Genomic DNA, 19,392 nt, shown 5'->3' on the forward strand with positions numbered 1-19,392 from the left:
CCTGCTTTATTTTAATAAAATCTGCCTTAACCCAATCCAACTACCTTTTCTCCTTCTCCATAACAAACTTTCAAGGTATACAAGCTTCTAGAGCATTTGCTCAAGATAGAATTCAAGGTTACATAGAAAAGGGGGACATGATTGAGATGTATAAAGCTAAGATGACATAGATAGGGGACACAGGAAGAAACTTTGCCCCTGGATGGAGGGATCAAAAAAAAAACAAGGCCACTGATTTAAGGTAAGGGGCAGAGATTCAGAGGGAACGTGAGCAAACACATTTGCACCCAGAGGATGGTGGGAATCTGGAACTCACTGCCTATTAGGATGGGAGAGGCAGAAACCCATAGTAGTATTGAGATGTGCACTTGTGATGCCAAGGCTAAGTGTTTCAAAACGCGATTAGAACAGTTGAGTGATTATTTTTGACTGAGACAGAGACGATAGCTGAAGGGCCTTTATCAGTGCTGTAAATCTCTATGACTGTAACTACCTCTCTCATAGTTGTCCACTCACCCTGTCCTCTAGGTGTTGTTGACTGCCTGTCTTAGTTGACTTCTTGCCTGTTCCTCTAGACGTCACAGGTTGCCTGTCTCCTAATATATACACATCCTGAGTCCTCCCCATGTCTCCTCCTAATGTATACACATATACCAGATTGTAGAATTGAAAATGGTCAATTTTTCATCACATTCTGCAGTGTTAAACTAAATACAATTTTATTTCCCCAAAAAAACCGAAGTCATAAGTTTGACCAGAGCCTTCTCTTGTGAACGATTACATTAAGTTCAGCTTACAAAATCTAAGAGCGACCAGGACACTAGGCCCCACAAAGTGGCCGTTTGACTAAATGTTGGGCTAAGGAATCCACAAATCTGAAAGGAATCGGTACACTATTCAAAGGCACAAGTTATCTGCTAGCCAGAGTTGGCAAATTTAGAGTTTCAACGAGAGAAGACCAGAAATGATTGCTCTCTCAATCCTGTAGATGAGAAAGTCTGATCTGGTGATATCGTCACTGTTCAATAATCAATTTAAAACTCTGCGACTGCTGGTAGCTTCCCAATCACCACGTTATAAGGCCAAATCTGACTGAACATTGGTATGTTCAAGAAGCATCATTTGTTAAGACTTATAATGTTAGTGCCCATACTGTTGCTAGACCTTAGAACTGCTGGGATCAGTTTTATACTGTATAGCTCCAGAAAGATGAACAATGCTATAAGATGGACAGCAGAAATTCACAAAGACCCTTTCAACAGCGCCTTCCAAATCCACAATCTCTACCATCTATAAAGACACGAGCATCAGAAACATGGGAACTACATCTCCCCTTTGGATCCCTCCAGGCCACTCCCCATTCTGTCTCAGAAATACACCACTATTCCTTTACCGTCATGGGACTGAAATCCTGGAACATCCTCGCTAACAGCATTGAGATTGTCCCTACACCAGACTGCAGCAGTTCGAGAAGCGCTCAGCACAACCTTTGAAGGTAATCCTGGATGGGCAATAAATGCTGGCTGGAGTCAATGATGCCCACCTAATGAACAAATGAAAATAAAACTCCCTAATTTATAGTAAAGATAGGGGGAGTCAAATTGCCAGGAAACTGAAGAGGTCAGTCACTGGACACTACCACATTCTAAAAGCAAGAAGCAAACAGAGGACGACCTGTGCCTCGATATCACTCCAATGCAGAATAAAATTAAGATGTCTTTTCATATTTCAAGCTTGATGTCGAGGGTAGACACTCACACTTCTCCTCTGGAAGTCCATGTCCAAATGAAGGCAGGGACTAAGTGGTCTTAGTGGAATCCACACCAAGCATCGAAGAGCACGTTACTGCTTTTCAAATGCTGCTTATGGCACTGTCAACAACTCTTTCCAACTCTTCACTGATGATCAAGAGTGGTAGGATTGGATTTGTTCTACTTTGTGTACACAGGATATACCTTGGCAATTTCCCATTTTATGGAGTAGATGCCTATGGTTCGCTGGCTGTACGGCAAGTTCAGAACGATTGCACTATGAAAAGGAACATGGCAGAAATTATCTGGATCACAAACAGCTAACTATCTTGGTGTGTTCTTATTCTCCCTCCACCCTTCAACCCTGAGTAAGTTGTCTGTTGAACAGAAGATCTATTCTTAATATCAAAAGCTTGGCTCACACTACACGTGCTTTGATCGCAGACATCATGGTCATTCCTACCACCCAGTCATAACAACAATGGAACAGCTCATGATCAGGACAGCATGTCTCCCAGCAGTTTACCGTCTAACATTCTGGACTGATCTGGCAACAATTCACCAGTCACAATACGAAACGAGAGTTCAAAGAGACTGCAATGATCATCAGAATGAGGCGGTTTCTCTGTCTCGATCCCTAACTGAACTGTTGTGACTAATTGCACATTTAGAACAATAGGGGTTGCTGGTGGTACTGACAGTGATGGAAGGGAAACACATTTTGCCAAAGCTTTTTCTTTTGCAAACATGAGAATTCATCAAGAATATCAATTTAAGGGGAAAAGCTGTACAGTATAAATGTCAATTTTACCCTTAAATTAGTTTTCTTGCACATTGTCTTGATGAGCCCAAGACAAAAATCTGTAACAAAACACACCTTTCTTTCCAGCAATACACATTTAAAACGGTTGGCACTTTTGTGATTCCAAATCACCACCCCCATGCCAAGGGAACATTCTGCACCAGTGATAACCATGTTCAGGTGAACTTGAGAGGATCAGGAGGGGATTAGCTGAAATTACCTGCACAGCCAAAGGCCAGATGGTACCTGGAGCTGGGGCTGAACTTAACACAGCAAACATTTGCTTTTGCTTCAATGCTTGCCACAGAATTGTCAAGATTTGTAGACCACAACTTCACTGAAATCAAACAAACAGGGTTAATAAGAAACATCAAATAACTAGGAACACGTTAATCAGGTCAAAGCCCTCCTCTGGGACCATGTGAATGGAGACATTCCCCCAGTTATGAACTCAAGCAGCTTGACTGAATCTGTTTACAACTGGATTTCACAGATCACAGTGGATTCACTTTTCCTTTTGAATAAGCTTTCATCTTTTCATTCTGCTTTCCTTCCACCTGTCAGCGATCGAGGGTCTATGGGTACCCAGGCACTTCCCGATCAGAGGAGTCATGCATGCAAGTCACACAGAGGGTGGTATGGGTATGGAATGAGCTGCCAGAGGAAGTGGTGGAGGCTGGAACAATTGCAACATTTAAGAGGCATCTGGATGGGTATATGAATAGGAAGGGTTTGGAGGGATATGGGCTGGCAGGTGGGACTAGATTGGGTTGTGATATCTGGTCGGCATGGACGGGTTGGACCGAAGGGTCTGTTTCCATGCTGTACATCTCTATGACTCTAAGTGGTCAGAAATCTGCATCTTAAACCAATCTCCAATCTCTGGGTCACTGCATACAAGAGTCGAATGCCATCCTATCCAGTTGAAGTCACTAATTGCTCATCAACAACATTAACCTAGGCCCAGAGAAGTACTGAACCCAACTGGAGTGGTTACTGTTCTGTAAATTCCTACTTGCTTAATCCATGTTGGTGGATCCATTGTTCTGACTTACAGTTGGCAGGCAACATTTTTTGGTAGCTGATCCAATAAATCTTGACAATCCAACATGAACAATAGGTTTTAGCAAAATTTTGGGAAGTACTATCATTAGTTCAAATCACTGGTCATTAAATTACCTTTAGCATCATCAGAACCTGAAGCCAGGAGTTTGGGATCCATCAGATTAAAATCTACACTCCAACATCGTTTCTCATGTTCCTGTAGTGAAAATACACAACAGCTGTTTAAAAGCAAGCTCCCAGCAAGCAATATTGCTTTGACATCGTACAGATCAACAGGGAGGGTAAGTCACAAGCCTCACCCATGCAGAAGCATTTCACTTGATCGTTTATGCGGCTGTTACCTGCCAGCATTTAGTAACAGGAAAATAAACCCCTGCAGCAGGGGTTAAAAATGTAAGAACTGAGGCATAGAGCACAATTACATGTTACAGTGTGAACAGAGGTATGATGCTGAGAGGTTGGCACGCTTGTAACATTTGCTTATAGAAACCCCCCAAGTATGTAAAACAGGGAATGAAATTAACTAGTATTTCAAAAAGCTCGTTAAATTACTTGCTAAACATAACTCGTTCATTTTGTTTTTGAGAAGCTCAGGTTGAGGCTCTGGATGTAGGTTTGCTCGCTGAGCTGGAAGGTTCATTTCCAGACGTTTCGTCACCCTACCAGGTAACATCTTCATTGGGCCTCTAGGCGAAGTACTGTTGATGATTCCTGCTTTCTATTTATAGGTTTGGGTTTCTTTGGGTCAGTGATGTCATTTCCTGTGGACCACAGGAATGACCACAGGAAATGACATCATCCACAGTGCTTTGTCCGGAGGCCCAATGAAGATGTTACCTAGTAGGGTGACGAAATGTCTGGAAATGAACCTTCCAGCTCAGCGAGCAAACCAACATCCATAAGCCAAGTGAATAAATTACAAAGATTTTCATTAATATTGATTGTTTATTCAAAACAGAATGATTCCAGGCACAAACATGCACATGAGATTGCAATAACTTATAGAACTTGGACTCCAAGATATTGAGCTGGGACAGACACAATGGAGAGCTGTGTATATATTTTGATCCAGGTACCAGTAATGCTCTTGGGTCTAGTCTTAGTTTAGAATTGTTTAGGGGTCAGGACAAAAGGTGCAACTGTGAAGTAAGGGGACCAGAAACAGAAACTCGCAGATGAGATTGTGGAATCTCGAACTTTGCCTAAGGCCATCCAGTACCTGGCATGGGCTTCTGGTACGGCTGAGAACATAAATTAAGAGCAACAAACAGTCACACAAGGCCTTGAGTCTGTACCACTATTTAGTAAGATCACAGCTGGCCTTCTAAAACTTTAGACCAGAAAATCAGAATGTAGAATCAACATGATTGGAAGTAAGAACTGGTGGAAGTGTTTTAACGCCCTCTAGTGCTGGTCAGGATAAACATTAGAAAAGTAAAGTAAGGAGCAGGTCACGAGTAATGCAATAATCATGCAGGCTAATCTTGTTGTCTGGGGAAATAAAATTAACAAAAGGACCGAGGAATACAAGTTGATGAAATGCATTCAGAGCAAAATGTCAATAAACCAACCATTTATGCAATAAAACAGGACAATATCATAAAAATAAATAATCATATCATGGGAAGAGTAATTATAATGTACTTAAAAATGAAACTGAAGCAATATATATTTAAGCATCAATCTATTTAATTTAAAGAAAGTCCGTTCCAAGAGGTACGACGGACAAGTTGGCCGAGGTAGGTTGGGAATTTAGATGGAGATGTAATGGTAAATAATAACTATGGCAAATATGGGTTTGAGCTATTAGGATAGGCTGAGTTGGCTGGGGCTTTTTTCCCTGGGGCGTTGGAGGCTGAGGGTAACCTTATTGAGGTTTATATCACGAGGAGCATGGATAGGCTGAATAGCCAATGTCTGTTTCCTAAGGTGGGGGAGTCCAAAACTAGACAACCAAAGGTTTAAGGTGAGGGGAAAAATTTAAAAATAATCCAAGAGGTAACTTCTTCATGCAGAGTGTGGTGATTGTATGGAATGAGCTGCCAGAGGAAGTGGAGGAGGTGGGTAGAATTACAATATTTAAAAGGCATCTGGATGGTATATAAATAGGAAGAATTTAGCGGGATATAGTTGGCATGAATGAGTTGGACTAAAGGTTCTGTTTCCACGCTGAATGACTGTGACTCTATGACGTATTGAAATTATTCAGAACTATGATCAAATATTGTGTTGTGCTGATTGTTGTGAAATCCAATCTGGCTTACTCATGTGTTTTAGGAATGAAATCTGCTAATATACCTAGTCAGTACAACATATGACTCCAGAACTAACACAATGTGTGTTAACAGCCCTCTGATATGGCCCATTATACCAGCTCCAAGGGCAACTTGGGACTGGCAGAAAATGCCATTCTTAACAGTAACAATTATATTTCATTCAAAAAAATGAAGGGAAATAATTCAACATCAGGCCCAATGACTGGTGAGCAGAATCACAAAATATCCTTTTTCTTTTTCCTAACAGCAAAGCACAGACCATGCATGTCCAATTAGTGCTTTGAAATTCTAAACTTAATGACCTATTGGAGATGCAATGCCATAACTGGACAGCAGTTGACAACAGTTGTTTACCCATCAAGTGCACAACCCTTTTTGATGAAAGGATTCTGGTTTCAGTTTAGTGACGTCTCATAGTCTAAGAGGAAGCGACTCTCTTCACAAGGTAGATCATCGCTCGTCTTATCGGTGACACCCATCCACATTGCATCAGTAACGCAGAGCTCATATTAATGATTCATGTGAGGGGTACTGAAGCATGCGTTAACGAGTGCAGCAGCCCGAGTTCTATTGGCATGGATGAGGTCAAGCTCAGAAATGATCAAGACCCAGTCGAAATTACTGTACCTGGTAGACTTTAGATCTCTGCCCTGTGAATCCATCCCACAGAATGACTGTCCCTTCATAGTCACTGCTTGCTAACAGGTTCTTGTGGTAACTGCTCCAGCTGATACAGCTGTAATCAAATCAGCAGAACATCATTAACAGCTTCCCACTAAAGAATTCCTTCATAACAGACTTCAAATGATGCAGACTAATATCTGGCCGACCCCAAACCTAGGAGCATAAGGCCATTTGGATCCATGTTCGTTTACTAACTTAACTTTAAAGTCCACAGGTAAGTGACTCAGTGTTATTGACTCAGTGTTCTTGCTTTTGGAGACAAAGTGTACAGTTATGGCAGCGCAGGCGGTGGAATGTTCCTCCTGCAGGATGTTTGAGGTAGGGGTGACCACCGATACTCCTGCCGACTTCGTCTGCAGGAAATGTAGTCAGATCCTGCTCCTCACCGAACGAGCTAGGGAACTGGAACTGGAGTTGGACGAACTGAGGATTATTCGAGAGGCTGAGAAGGTGATAGATAGAAGCTACAGGGACATAGTTACGCCGGAGAACAGAGGTAGCTGGGTAACAGTTAGAGGTGGGAAGGGGAAGAAACAGGCAGTGCAGGGTTCCCCTGTGGTCGTTCCCCTAAAAAATAGGTATACAGCTTTGGAAACCGTTGGGGGAGACAGCCTTGCAGGTGTAAGCTGCAGTGAAGGGGTCTGTGGCTCTGAGACTCAGAAGGAAAAGAGGGAGAGGAGGAGAGAGCTAGTTACAGGGGACTCTCTAGTTAGAGGGACGGACAGGCGGTTCTGTGGACATGGACGAGACTCTCGGATGGTTTGTTGCCTCCTGGGTGCTAGGGTCCGAGACGTCTCGGACCGTGTCTTCAGAATCCTTAAGGGGGAGGGTGTGCAGCCAGAAGTCATGGTACACATTGGCACCAACGACATAGGTAGGAAGAGGGGTGGGGAGGTCATTCAAGAGCTCAAGGAGTTAGGCTGGAAGCTAAAAGCTAGGACAGACAGAGTCGTCATCTCTGGGTTGTTGCCGGTGCCACGTGACAGTGAGGCAAAGAATAGGGAGAGAGTGCAGTTGAACACGTGGCTGCAAGGATGGTGTAGGAGGGAGGGCTTCAGATATTTGGACAATTGGACTGCATTCTGGGGAAGGTGGGACCTGTATAAACAGGACGGGTTGCACCTGAACCAGAAGGGCACCAATATCCTAGGGGGTAGGTTTGCTAGCACTCTTTGGGGAGGTTTAAACTAATTTGGCAGGGGGATGGGATCCGGACTTGTAGTCCAGCAAGTAAGCTAGCTGTGTGTCAGGATGCCCAAGACTGTAGGGAGGCTGTGGAGAAGGTAGCACTGACAGGGACTACTTGCGGACACAGAGATGGGCTCAAGTGCGTATACTTCAACGCAAGGAGTATCAGAAATAAGGTGGGTGAACTTAAGGCGTGGATCGGTACCTGGGACTACGATGTTGTGGCCATCACGGAAACATGGATAGATGAGGGACAGGAATGGCTGTTGGAGGTTCCTGGTTACAGATGTTTCAGTAAGATTAGGGAGGGTGGTAAAAAAGGAGGGGGGGTGGCATTGCTAATTAGAAATGGTATAACGGCTGCAGAAAGGAAGTTTGAGGGGGATCTGCCTCTGGAGGTAGTATGGGCTGAAGTCAGAAATAGGAAAGGTGCAGTCACCTTGTTGGGTGTTTATTATAGGCCCCCCAATAGCAGCAGAGATGTGGAGAAACAGATTGGGAAACAGATTTTGGAAAGGTGCAGAAGCCACAGGGTCGTAGTCATGGGCGACTTCAACTTCCCAAATATTGATTGGAAGCTCTTTAGATCAAGTAGATTGGATGGGGCGGTGTTTGTGCAGTGTGTCCAGGAAGCTTTTCTAACGCAGTATGTAGATTGTCCAACCAGAGGGGAGGCCATATTGGATTTGGTACTCGGTAATGAACCGGGACAAGTGGTGGGCTTGTTAGTGGGTGAACATTTTGGTGATGGTGACCACAATTCTGTGACTTTCACCTTGGTTATGGAGAGAGATAGGTGCGCACAACAAGGTAGATTTTACAATTGGGGGAAGGGAAATTACGATGCTGTAAGACAGGATTTGAGGAGCATACGTTGGGAGCATAGGCTGTCAGGGAAGGATGTGGTGGAAATGTGGAACTTTTTCAAGGAGCAGATACGACGTGTCCTTGATATGTATGTACCTATCAGGCAGGAAAGAAATGGTCGTGTGAGGGAGCCTTGGTTGACGAGGGAGGTTGAATGTCTAGTAAAGAGGAAGAAGGAGGCTTACATAAGGTTGAGGAAACAGGGTTCAGACAGAGCAGTGGAGGGATACAGGATAGCCAGAAGGGACCTGAAGAAAGGGATTAGGAGAGCTAAGAGAGGGCACGAAAAATCCTTGGCGGATAGGATCAAGGATAACCCCAAGGCATTTTATGCGTATGTGAGAAACCTGAGAATGACGAGAACGAGGGTAGGTCCGATCAAGGACAGTAGTGGGAGACTGTGTATTGAGTCGGAAGAGATAGGAGAGGTCTTGAACAAGTACTTCTCTTCTGTATTTACGAACGAGAGGGACCGTATTGTTGAAGAGGAGAGTGTGGAACGGACTGTTAAGCTAGAAGAGATACCTGTTAGGAAGGAAGATGTGTTGGACATTATGAACAACTTGAGGATAGACAAGTCCCCCGGGCCTGACGGGATATACCCTAGGATTATGTGGGAAGCAAGAGAGGAAATTGCAGTACCGTTGGCATTGATCTTCTTGTCTTCACTGGCAACGGGGGTGGTACCAGGGGACTGGAGAGTAGCGAATGTTGTGCCCCTGTTCAAAAAAGGGAATAGGGATAACCCCGGGAATTACAGGCCAGTTAGTCTTACTTCTGTGGTAGGCAAAGTAATGGAAAGGGTACTGAGGGATAGGATTTATGAGTATCTGGAAAGACACTGCTTGATTAGGGACAGCCAGCACGGATTTGTGAAGGGTAGGTCTTGCCTTACAAGTCTTATTGAATTCTTCGAGGAGGTGACCAAGCATGTGGATGAGGGTAGAGCAGTGGATGTAGTGTACATGGATTTTAGTAAGGCATTTGATAAGGTTCCCCATGGTAGGCTTATGCGGAAAGTCAGGAGGCATGGGATAGAGGGAAATTTGGCCAATTGGATAGAAAACTGGCTAACCGGTCGAAGGCAGAGAGTGGTGGTAGATGGTAAATATTCAGCCTGGAGCCCAGTTACAAGTGGAGTTCCGCAGGGTTCAGTTCTGGGTCCTCTGCTGTTTGTAATTTTTATTAATGACTTAGATGAGGGAGTCGAAGGGTGGGTCAGTAAATTTGCAGATGATACGAAGATAGGTGGAGTTGTGGACAGTGAGGAGGGCTGTTGTCGGATGCAGAGGGACTTAGATATGATGCAGAGCTGGGCTGAGGAGTGGCAGATGGAGTTCAACCCTGCCAAGTGTGAGGTTGTCCATTTCGGAAGAACAAATAAGAATGCGGAATACAGGGTTAATGGTAGGGTTCTTAGTCAGGTGGAGGAACAGAGGGATCTTGGGGTCTATGTACATAGATCTTTGAAGGTTGCCACTCAGGTGGATAGAGTTTATAAGAAGGCCTATGGAGTATTATCGTTCATTAGCAGAGGGATTGAATTCAAGAGTCGTGAAGTGATGTTGCAGCTGTACAGGACTTTGGTTAGGCCACAGTTGGAGTACTGTGTGCAGTTCTGGTCGCCTCACTTTAGGAAAGATCTGGAAGCTTTGGAGAGGGTGCAGAGAAGATTTACCAGGATGTTGCCTGGAATGGAGAGTAGGTCGTACGAGGATAGGTTGAGAGTTCTCGGCCTTTTCTCGTTGGAACGGCGAAGGATGAGGGGTGACTTGATAGAGGTTTATAAGATGATCAGGGGAATAGATAGAGTAGACAGTCAGAAACTTTTTCCCCGGGTACAACAGAGTGTTACAAGGGGACATAAATTTAAGGTGAAGGGTGGAAGGTATAGGGGAGATGTCAGGGGTGGGTTCTTTACCCAGAGAGTGGTGGGGGCATGGAATGCGCTGCCCGTGGGAGTGGTAGAGTCAGAATCATTGGCGACCTTTAAGCGGCATTTGGATAGGTACATGGATGGGTGCTTAATCTAGGTTAGAAGTTCGGCACAACATCGTGGGCCGAAGGGCCTGTTCTGTGCTGTATTGTTCTATGTTCTATGTTCTATGTACTCAGTTAGAACGGCAGGGCTGTGGGAACCTCAGCAGGGTGACAAGAGAAATAGATACAAGGGCGATAATAAATGAAAGAACAGTAAAATGTAGACAAGGTAATCAAGGACAAGAGGTAAATAGGGTCATAGTACAAACTACAAAAAATATTGATACATTGAATAAGTGGGAAAAAAGCCTTTTTGGGCCTTTTTCAAAGGGGTTGAAATATAAGTGAAGGGAAGTCTCCCTGCAACTATACAAAGTGCTAGTGAGACCACATCTGGAATACTAAGCACAGTTTTGTTTCCCTCATTTAAAAGAATTTTCATTCCATCAGAGGCAGTTTAAAAAAGGTTCACTAGCATTAGTGGGCAGCACGGTGGCACACTGCTGCCTCACAGCGCCAGAGACCCGGGTTCAATTCCCACCTCTGTGTGGAGTTTGCACATTCTCCCCGTGTCTGCGTGGGTTTCCTCCAGGTGCTCTGGTTTCCTCCCACAGTCCAAAAATGTGCAGGTCAGGTGAATTGGCCATGCTAAATTGCCCGTAGTGTTAGGTGATTGGGTAAATGTAGGGGAAAGGGTCTGGGTGGGTTGCACTTCGGTGGGTCGGTGTGGACTCGTTGGGCCGAAGGGCCTGTTTCCACACTGTAAGTAATCTAATCTAATCATCCTTTGTACAGCAAATCTGTCTTGCGAGCAAAGGTTAAGCAGGTTGGGACTGTACTCACTGAAGTTTAGAAGAACAAGAGGTGACCTCATTGAAACATACAGGATTTTTAAGGAGTTTTACAGGGTAAACACTGTAAAGGCTGCTTCCCCTTATGGGAGACTCTACCATCAGAGGGCAGAGTCTCAGAATGAAGGGGCTCCAATTTAAGGACTGAGGAGGAGGAGGAGGAATTTCTTATCTCAGAGGGATAAGTATCTTTGGGACTCCCTGCCACAGACAGCTGTGCAGGCAGAGTCCTCATGTACATTTAAGGCCGAAATAGATAGATTCTTGATCAGTGGGGGCATCAAGGATTATGGGGAAAGGGCAGGAAAGTGGGTAAGGGGAAGGTTGGATCTGACATGATCCTATTGAATGGCAGAGCAGGGTCAAGAGGCCAAGCAGTTTACTCCTGTTTCCATCTCTAATGGTCTTATTGGATCGTCGCTGATCTGTACTCTTGCCTTTGTTCCAAATTCCACCATAACTTTTCCAACCACTTATTGACCTTGCACCATAGAACATAGAAAGGTACAGCACAGAACTGGCCCTTTGGCCCATGATGTTGTGCCGAGATTTAATTCTAATGTAAAATATAACAACTTAACTTACGCACCCCCCCAACTCACTGCTATCCATGTGCATGTTCAGTAGTCACTTAAATGTCCCTAATGACTCTGCTTCCCCCACCACTGCTGGCAACGCATTCCATGCATTCACAACTCTCTGCGTAAAGAACCTACCTCTGATGTCTCCTCTATACCTTTCTCCTAATATCTTCAAATTATGACCCCTCATACCAGTCAATCCTGCCCTGGGGAAAAGTCTCTGGCGATTGATTCTATCTATTCCTTTCATTATTTTGTATACCTTGATCGGGTCTCCTCTCTTACCCCTTCTCTCCAGAGAGAAACGTCCAAGCTTATTCAACCTTTCTTCATAAGACAAGGTCTCCAGTCCAGGCAGCATCCTGGTAAACCCCCTTTGCACCCTCTCCAAAGCCTCTGTCTTTCTTATAGTAGGGCAGCCAGAACTGGACACAATATTCCAAGTGTGGCCTCACCGGGGACTTGCAGAGCTGCAGCAAAACTTCACAGCTCTCAAACTCGATCCCCCTGTTAATGAAAGCCAAAATACCATATGCTTTCTTAACAACCCTATCCACTTGGGTGGCAACTTTGAGGGATCTATGTACTTGCACACCCAGATCCCTCTGTTCCTGCACACAGCCAAGAAAATCCTGTCTTTAATCACATATTCAGCATTCGAGTTTGACCTTCCTAAATGCATCACGCACATTTATCCAGACTGAACTCCATCTGCCATTTCTCAGCCCAGCTCTGTATCCTGTCTATGTCGTGCTATAGCCTGCAATAGTCCTCGACACTATTGATGGCACCTCCAACCTTTATGTCATCTGCAAATTTACTAACCCACCCCTCAACCTCCTCATCCAAGTCATTTATAAAAACTTCAAAGCGCAGAGGCCCAAGAACAGAGCCCTGCGGGACCCCACTCAACACTGACCTCCAGGCAGGATACTTTCCATCTACAACCACTCTCTGCCTTCTGCCAGCCAACCAATTCTGAAACCAGATAGCCAAATCTCCCTGTATCCCATACTTCCTGACTTTATGAATGAGCCTACTATGGGAACCTTATCAAATGGTTTGCTGAAGTTCATATACACCACATCCACTGCTCGACCTTCGTCGGCCTGTCTTGTGACCTCCTCAAAGAACTCAATAAGATTTGTGAGGCATGACAAATAGTCATAAATCCTATCCCTCAGAATTCTTTCCAAAACCACAGACCACAGACGTAAGACTGACTGGTCTGTAATTGCCAAGGATTTCCCTATTACCCTTCTTGAAAAGAGGAACATTCGCCTCCTACCAATCCTCTGGTACGACTCCTGTGGAGAGTAAGGAGCCAAAGATCCTCGCCAGCGGTTAGCAACCTCCTTTCTTACTTCCCGGAGCATCCTAGGGTAAATCTGGTCTGGCCCTGGGGACTTATCAATCTTAATGTTTTCCAACATTTCCAGCACATCAACTTCATCCGGTCAAGACTGTATCCCAGCTCCTTAATTTGCACTCAGAACGAGGTCCCTTTTCTTGGTGAAAACTGAAGCAAAAAACTCATTTAGGGCTTCCCCAATCTGCGCAGACTCCATGCAAAAGTTCCCTCCGCTATCCCTGATCGGCCCTACCTTCTCCCTGATTTATTCCTCACGTATGAGTAATGATGTCAGAGGTAGGTTCTTTACGCAGAGAGTGGTGAATGCATGGAATGCGTTGCTAGCGGTGGTGGGGGAAGCAGAGTCATTAGGGACATTTAAGTGACTGCTGAACATGCACATGGATTCTCTTTAATCCTTGTTGCCAAGCCTTTTTCGTGCCCCCTCCTGGCTCTCCTCAGTCCATTTCTGAGCTCCTTTCTAGCAAGCCTGTAATTCGCTAAAGCTGTGCTAAATCCTTGTTTCCTCCACCTTACGTAAGCTGCCTTCCTCCTTTTGATGAGAAGGCCCTCTGTTCTCGTCATCCAAGGTTCCTTAATCTTACCCCTTCTTATCTGTCTCAGAGGAACAAATTTGTGCATCACTTGCAGTTTTTTCGCCCAGCTGACCGGGCAACAACTGCTCCTTAAATAGTCTCCACATGTCTTCTGTGCCCTTTCTGTCGAACTATTGCTCCCAAGTCTGTACTTCCCAACTCCTGTCTGATAGCGTCATAATTTCCTTTTCCCCAATTAAATATTTTCCCTCGGTAACTGCTCCTTTCCCTCTCCAAAACTATGGTAAATGTGAGACAGCTGTGATCACTGTCACCAAAGTGTTCTCCCAATGCATTGTCCTGGCTCATTGCCGAGCACCAAATTCAAAATGGCCTCTCCCCTCATCGGTCTGTCTACATACTGAATAAGGTAAAAACAATGACTGCAGATGCTGGAAACCAGATTCTGGATTAGTGGTGCTGGAAGAGTACAGCAGTTCAGGCAGCATCCAAGGAGCTTCGAAATTGACGTTTTGGGCAAAAGCCCTTCATCAGGAATAAATACTAAATAAGGAAACTATCCTGAACAAACCTGACAAAAATGGCTCCATCCAAATCATCTGCACTTAGGAGGTTCCAGTCGATATTGGGAAAGTTGAAATCACCCATATCAAGAAGCCTGCTACATCTACATTTTTCCAGAATCTGCCTGCCTATTCAGATCTTCAATCTCTCTACTGCTATTAGGTGGTCTGCAGAAAACTCCCAATGCGGTGGCTGTCCCTAACTTCCACCCATACTGACTCAGTAGGCAAACCTTCCTCATCAACCTTCGTTTCTGTAGCTGTGATGCACTGTCTGATTAGCAATGCTACTCCCCCTCCTCTTTTTTCACCCTCCCTGTTCTTTTTAAACATTCTAAACCTTGGAGGGATTTTATTTTTTTTTGGGGGGGGGGGGTGCGGGGAAGAGAGAGAATGGCTAGCAGCCACACCCCAGGAGAGACAAGGGGACAGCCAGAGATAAGGCCCCAGGGAAGCCCAGACATCTACATCTCCTAATGCGAGCCTTTACCAGTCTGATACAACACAGGGTTGCATTCAGTAGTATCTGAGAGATTGGAAGGCTGTTTACAGTGGTGTTTGACGGAACTCGAGACGACATTCCCTGCTGCTCATATGTTAATGAATACAACAAAATAGGGTATGATTAAGAAGTTTGCAGTTACTAAAATTTGATGGTGTGGAACCAGTCAATTGCAAGGACAGATCAGCTGGGCAAAAAAACTGGTAAGGAAATTCAATCCAGAGAATTAAAATGTCATGCAGGAGGCATGTGAATAAATGATATGGCTTGAGAACTGCAGAGGAACACTGGGACCTCAGTGTATATCGACAGATCTCTGAAGGCAGCAGGACACGTCGAGAAGGCTAACAGGATATTTGGATGCTATGCTTTAGCTAATAAAGGAAAATGTTGAAGGTTATTGTGGAACTGTATAAAACACAAGTTAAAACCACAGTTAAGAGAATGGCTTACAGTTCAGGTCATTATCCTAGACGCAGGATGCAATCACACCGAATACAACAGTTGAGAGCCCCTACTGTGTGCAAACAGGCCATTTGGCCCATCAAGTCCACACTGACCCTCTGAAGAGTAACCCACCCAGACCCCATTCCCGTACCCTATTGTCCTACATTTACCCCTGTCTAATGCACCTAATCTACACATCCCTGACACTAAGGTGAATTGGCCATGCTAAATTTCCCAAAGTTGCACATCTTTGGATTGAGTGCTTTTATTTGTATTTAATCCTGTGCTGCATCTGCCCTGAGAGGATTTGACTAGATTATGGATTAGACAGAGTATTGAAGGGGGAAGAGGCACTTCAAAATGAGCAAGGGACAATTCATTTGACAGCGTCATAACAGATATTGGAAATGGTGGAGCATCTGCTAAATAGTGGGGGGAGGGAGGTGTTGAAGAAGTGGAGGATGCCTTGAATCATAACCTATGACCCTAACTTTATTTTGAGATTCTTTGCTTATTTGATTTATGTTCAAATGGTAGCTACCCTGTCATTCACATCTTTTCTTCATACTTCTTTTGATTAATTATCCCATTACCACTAAAGTTAGTCTTCCCCTATATCACATATTTTCTCTTTGTCTCTGCTTAACCTTTCCTCTGCTGGCCAGCTTGAATCTATAGCCATTTCAAACTTTGTTCACATGACAGGTCATAGACCTGCCAAGATAACTATTGTTCTCTCTCCACAGGTGCTGTCAGACCTGTTGAGTACTTCCAGTTTTTATTTCAGATTTGTAGCAGCCAAAGTATTTCACCTTTGAAATTAGAGTTATAGAGTCCTACAGCACAGAGACAGGCTCTTTGGCCCAAACTGGTCTATGCTGACCCAAGCGTCCATCCATGCTAACCCCATTTTCCTGCACTTGGCCCATGGCCTTCTCAACCTTTCCACATATTTGTCCAAATGCCTTTTAAAGATTGTTAATGTAGCCACCTCAACCACTTCCACTGGTAGCTCAATATGTATGTGTAAAACATTCCCCCCCCACCGTTCCCTTTTGTTCTTTCCCCTCCAACCTTACACTGATGTCCTTCAGTCTTCAATTCCCCCACCTTGGAAAAAGACTGAGTGTATTCACTCTATCTGTGCCTCTCATGATCTTAAACACTTCTAAAGATCCCCCCTCAGTCTCCTACGCCCATTAAAAATAAAGTCCTAGCTTGTCCAACCTCTCCCTATAACTCAGACCCTGGAGTCCTGGCAACATCCTTGTACATTTCCTCTGCACTCTTTCTTGTTTAATAACATCCTTCCTATAGCAAGGTGACCAAAACTGAACACACTACTCCAAGTATGGCCTCACCAATGTCCGAGACAACTGCAACATAACTTCCCAACTTCTATACACAATGCACCTACTGATGAAGGCCAGTGTGCCAAAAGCCTTCTTCACTGTCCTGTCTACCTGTGACTCAACTTTCAGAGAACCGTACACCTGAACTCTAAGATCCCTCTGCTCCACTACACTCCTTAAGGCCTTCCCCCATTCACCATAAAACTCCTACCTTGATTTGACTTTTCAAACTGCAAGAAAGAGCTCACACTTATCTATTATTGAAAGTGCTAACCTGATTTTGGAGTTGCAAGTCATTTCGTTGATTGGGTAGTGAATGTCCACAGCATCCTGGATCACAGTTCCGTACTCAAACACTTTGATCCGCTTCGTCACACCAGCGATGGCAAAGAAGTCACAATCTCTATCAAATTCAATGCTGCAAGGGAAAAGCACCTGCGTCAGCACAAAGTTGCGCTTAGTGATGAGAGATGAGCAGCAGGGACCAGGCAGGCTCACTGAAACATGCATCTACACTGCACTTTAAGGTAGGACAATGTCTGGGGTACTCCACAGCAGCACTTATGCAGCTGAATTCAATGTAGGGCTGAGAATGGCAAAGGGAAGAAGGTTTCCTTTTCTATGGAGCCAGATGGGCTTCTATGATAATGATGATAGTTGCCATGGTCACCTGAGACAAATTTAATATGATAAGATTTATTAATTGTCATGGGATTTGAACCCATGTCCCAACAGCATTTACTTCTGGATTAGGAGCTCAGGGACATTACCATTATTACCTCATGGGGAGAAAGGCTTCCTTAGCAGGGAAATTTTAGAACCTTGAGACATGTCATCTGAAAGCACAGCCACCAAACACAAATAAAACCAGAAAATGTACAAGAGATTAGAACTGGCAGAGCCGGGTGGGGGGGCTTCAGTACTGGAAGATATATATGCAACTAGCATGAAACATTTAAATTTGATGCATGCGCAATTTAGGAATCAAACGTAGCGGAATGCCCTGTGATGGATGAACAAGATCTGGTCTGACTTAATGACAGATGGAAGTTAAATGATATAAAGAGGGTAAGCCTGGTGTTGGCTGGCCAGGAATGCCCTGGAATGATTAAGCCAAAAGATAAACAAGGGTTGCAGCAACAGACAGCTTAGTCAAGGGCATCACATCACTCAATGTGATGCAATGTAGATGAAAAGAGGCATCTTAGTGATGATATCAAAATGTAGTCGGACACTCATCTCAATTAAACGTAGCATTCAGCTTGCAAACAATGTTGTTCAGCCTTGACAGCAACTAAATAAAGAAACAGAAGCAGTGGCTCGGAATTAGTGCTTTTGGAAGGAATGAAAAACAATGCACAGTCATTCCAATTACTGGAAAGATATTGTGTTCAACTGGTACTCGATGTCAGAGAAATGATTTGAGAACTTGGAGATGGGTGAGAAATTGAGAGAGCTAAGACACAGCAGAGTGTCCTTAGTACATATATAAAGTAACGTTGGTGGAAGGTGTGAAATTTACACATACTTTAATTTCACTTATTTGAGAGTTTGATTTTTGCATTTAAACTAGTGGTACATAGGCTGTGACAAAGAAGTTTCAGATGTTTCTGTAGACTTGGTAATTTATTGCAAAATAGCAATTCGATTCCAACCTCAGGTGACTGTCTATGTGGAGTTTGCACATTCTCCCAGTGTCTGTGCGGGTTTCCTCCGGGTGCTCTGGTTTCCTCCCACAATGCAAAGATGTGTAGGTTAGATGAATGAGCCATGCTAAATTGCCCACAGTGCTCAGGGATGTGTATGTTAGGTGCATTAGTCAGGGATAAATATATGGTGGGAGTTATTCTTTGGAAGATCGGTGTGGACTTGTTGGGCCGAAGGGCCTGTTTCCATACTGTAGGGATTCTAACTCTAATTCTAAAATGTAATGAAAATTTTCAAAGCAAAGGGTTGCCTATTTAACACAGTGATGAGAGAAACTACTTCTCTCAGAGTAGTCAATCTACGGAATTTCTCACAGAGCACTGTCAAGCCTATTAAGTATATTCAAGGCCAAGGCAGACAAATTCTATCATCACGAAGGAAACCAAGAGTTATGGGGATTAAGAAAAGTGCGGATGAGAATCACATAAACCATGATTTCACTGAATGGCAGAGCAGACTTGCTGGGGCTGAATTGCCTCCTTCTGCCCATTCGTCACATGGTTTCCTGCAAAGCGCTCTAAAGAAAATGATTTTAGTTTATATTGGAAGGATTTTACCAATGAACAAGGTACATTAGGCTCCTGTTTGGAAAGAGAAAGTGAGAACTGCAGATGCTGGACTATCACAGTTGGAGAGTGTGCTGCTGGAAAAGCACAGCTGGTCAGGCAGCATCCAAGGAGCAGGCATTCCTGATGAAGGGTTTATGCCTGAAATGTCGATTTTCCTGCTGTTCAGATGCTGCCTGACCGGCTGTGCTTTTCCAGCATGACCTCTTCGACTCCTGTTTGGAAGGTCAGGAACTGATTTTTTTTCATTGATTAGACAATGGAAAAGTATATTCTTTAAGTTTCACCTTGGGCAGTTCTGA

General features: G+C 44.2%; 1 protein-coding gene across 2 annotated transcripts in view; it reads right to left on the reverse strand.

Annotated features, from left to right (window-relative positions):
- Nucleotides 1-19,392, reverse strand: part of cop1 (COP1 E3 ubiquitin ligase) — a 147,243-nt gene that overhangs the window by 20,019 nt on the left and 107,832 nt on the right. For both annotated transcript variants that reach the window (XM_072573383.1, XM_072573382.1), the window contains exons 12-15: nt 17,092-17,235; nt 6,522-6,630; nt 3,733-3,814; nt 2,774-2,890 (exon numbers count right to left, since the gene is read on the reverse strand). In XM_072573383.1, coding sequence (XP_072429484.1) covers nt 2,774-2,890; nt 3,733-3,814; nt 6,522-6,630; nt 17,092-17,235 — 452 coding nt within the window. The remainder of the gene's footprint in view (nt 1-2,773; nt 2,891-3,732; nt 3,815-6,521; nt 6,631-17,091; nt 17,236-19,392) is intronic.

This window comes from Chiloscyllium punctatum, chromosome 7 (genome assembly GCF_047496795.1).
Source record: "Chiloscyllium punctatum isolate Juve2018m chromosome 7, sChiPun1.3, whole genome shotgun sequence".
NCBI lineage: Eukaryota > Metazoa > Chordata > Chondrichthyes > Orectolobiformes > Hemiscylliidae > Chiloscyllium > Chiloscyllium punctatum.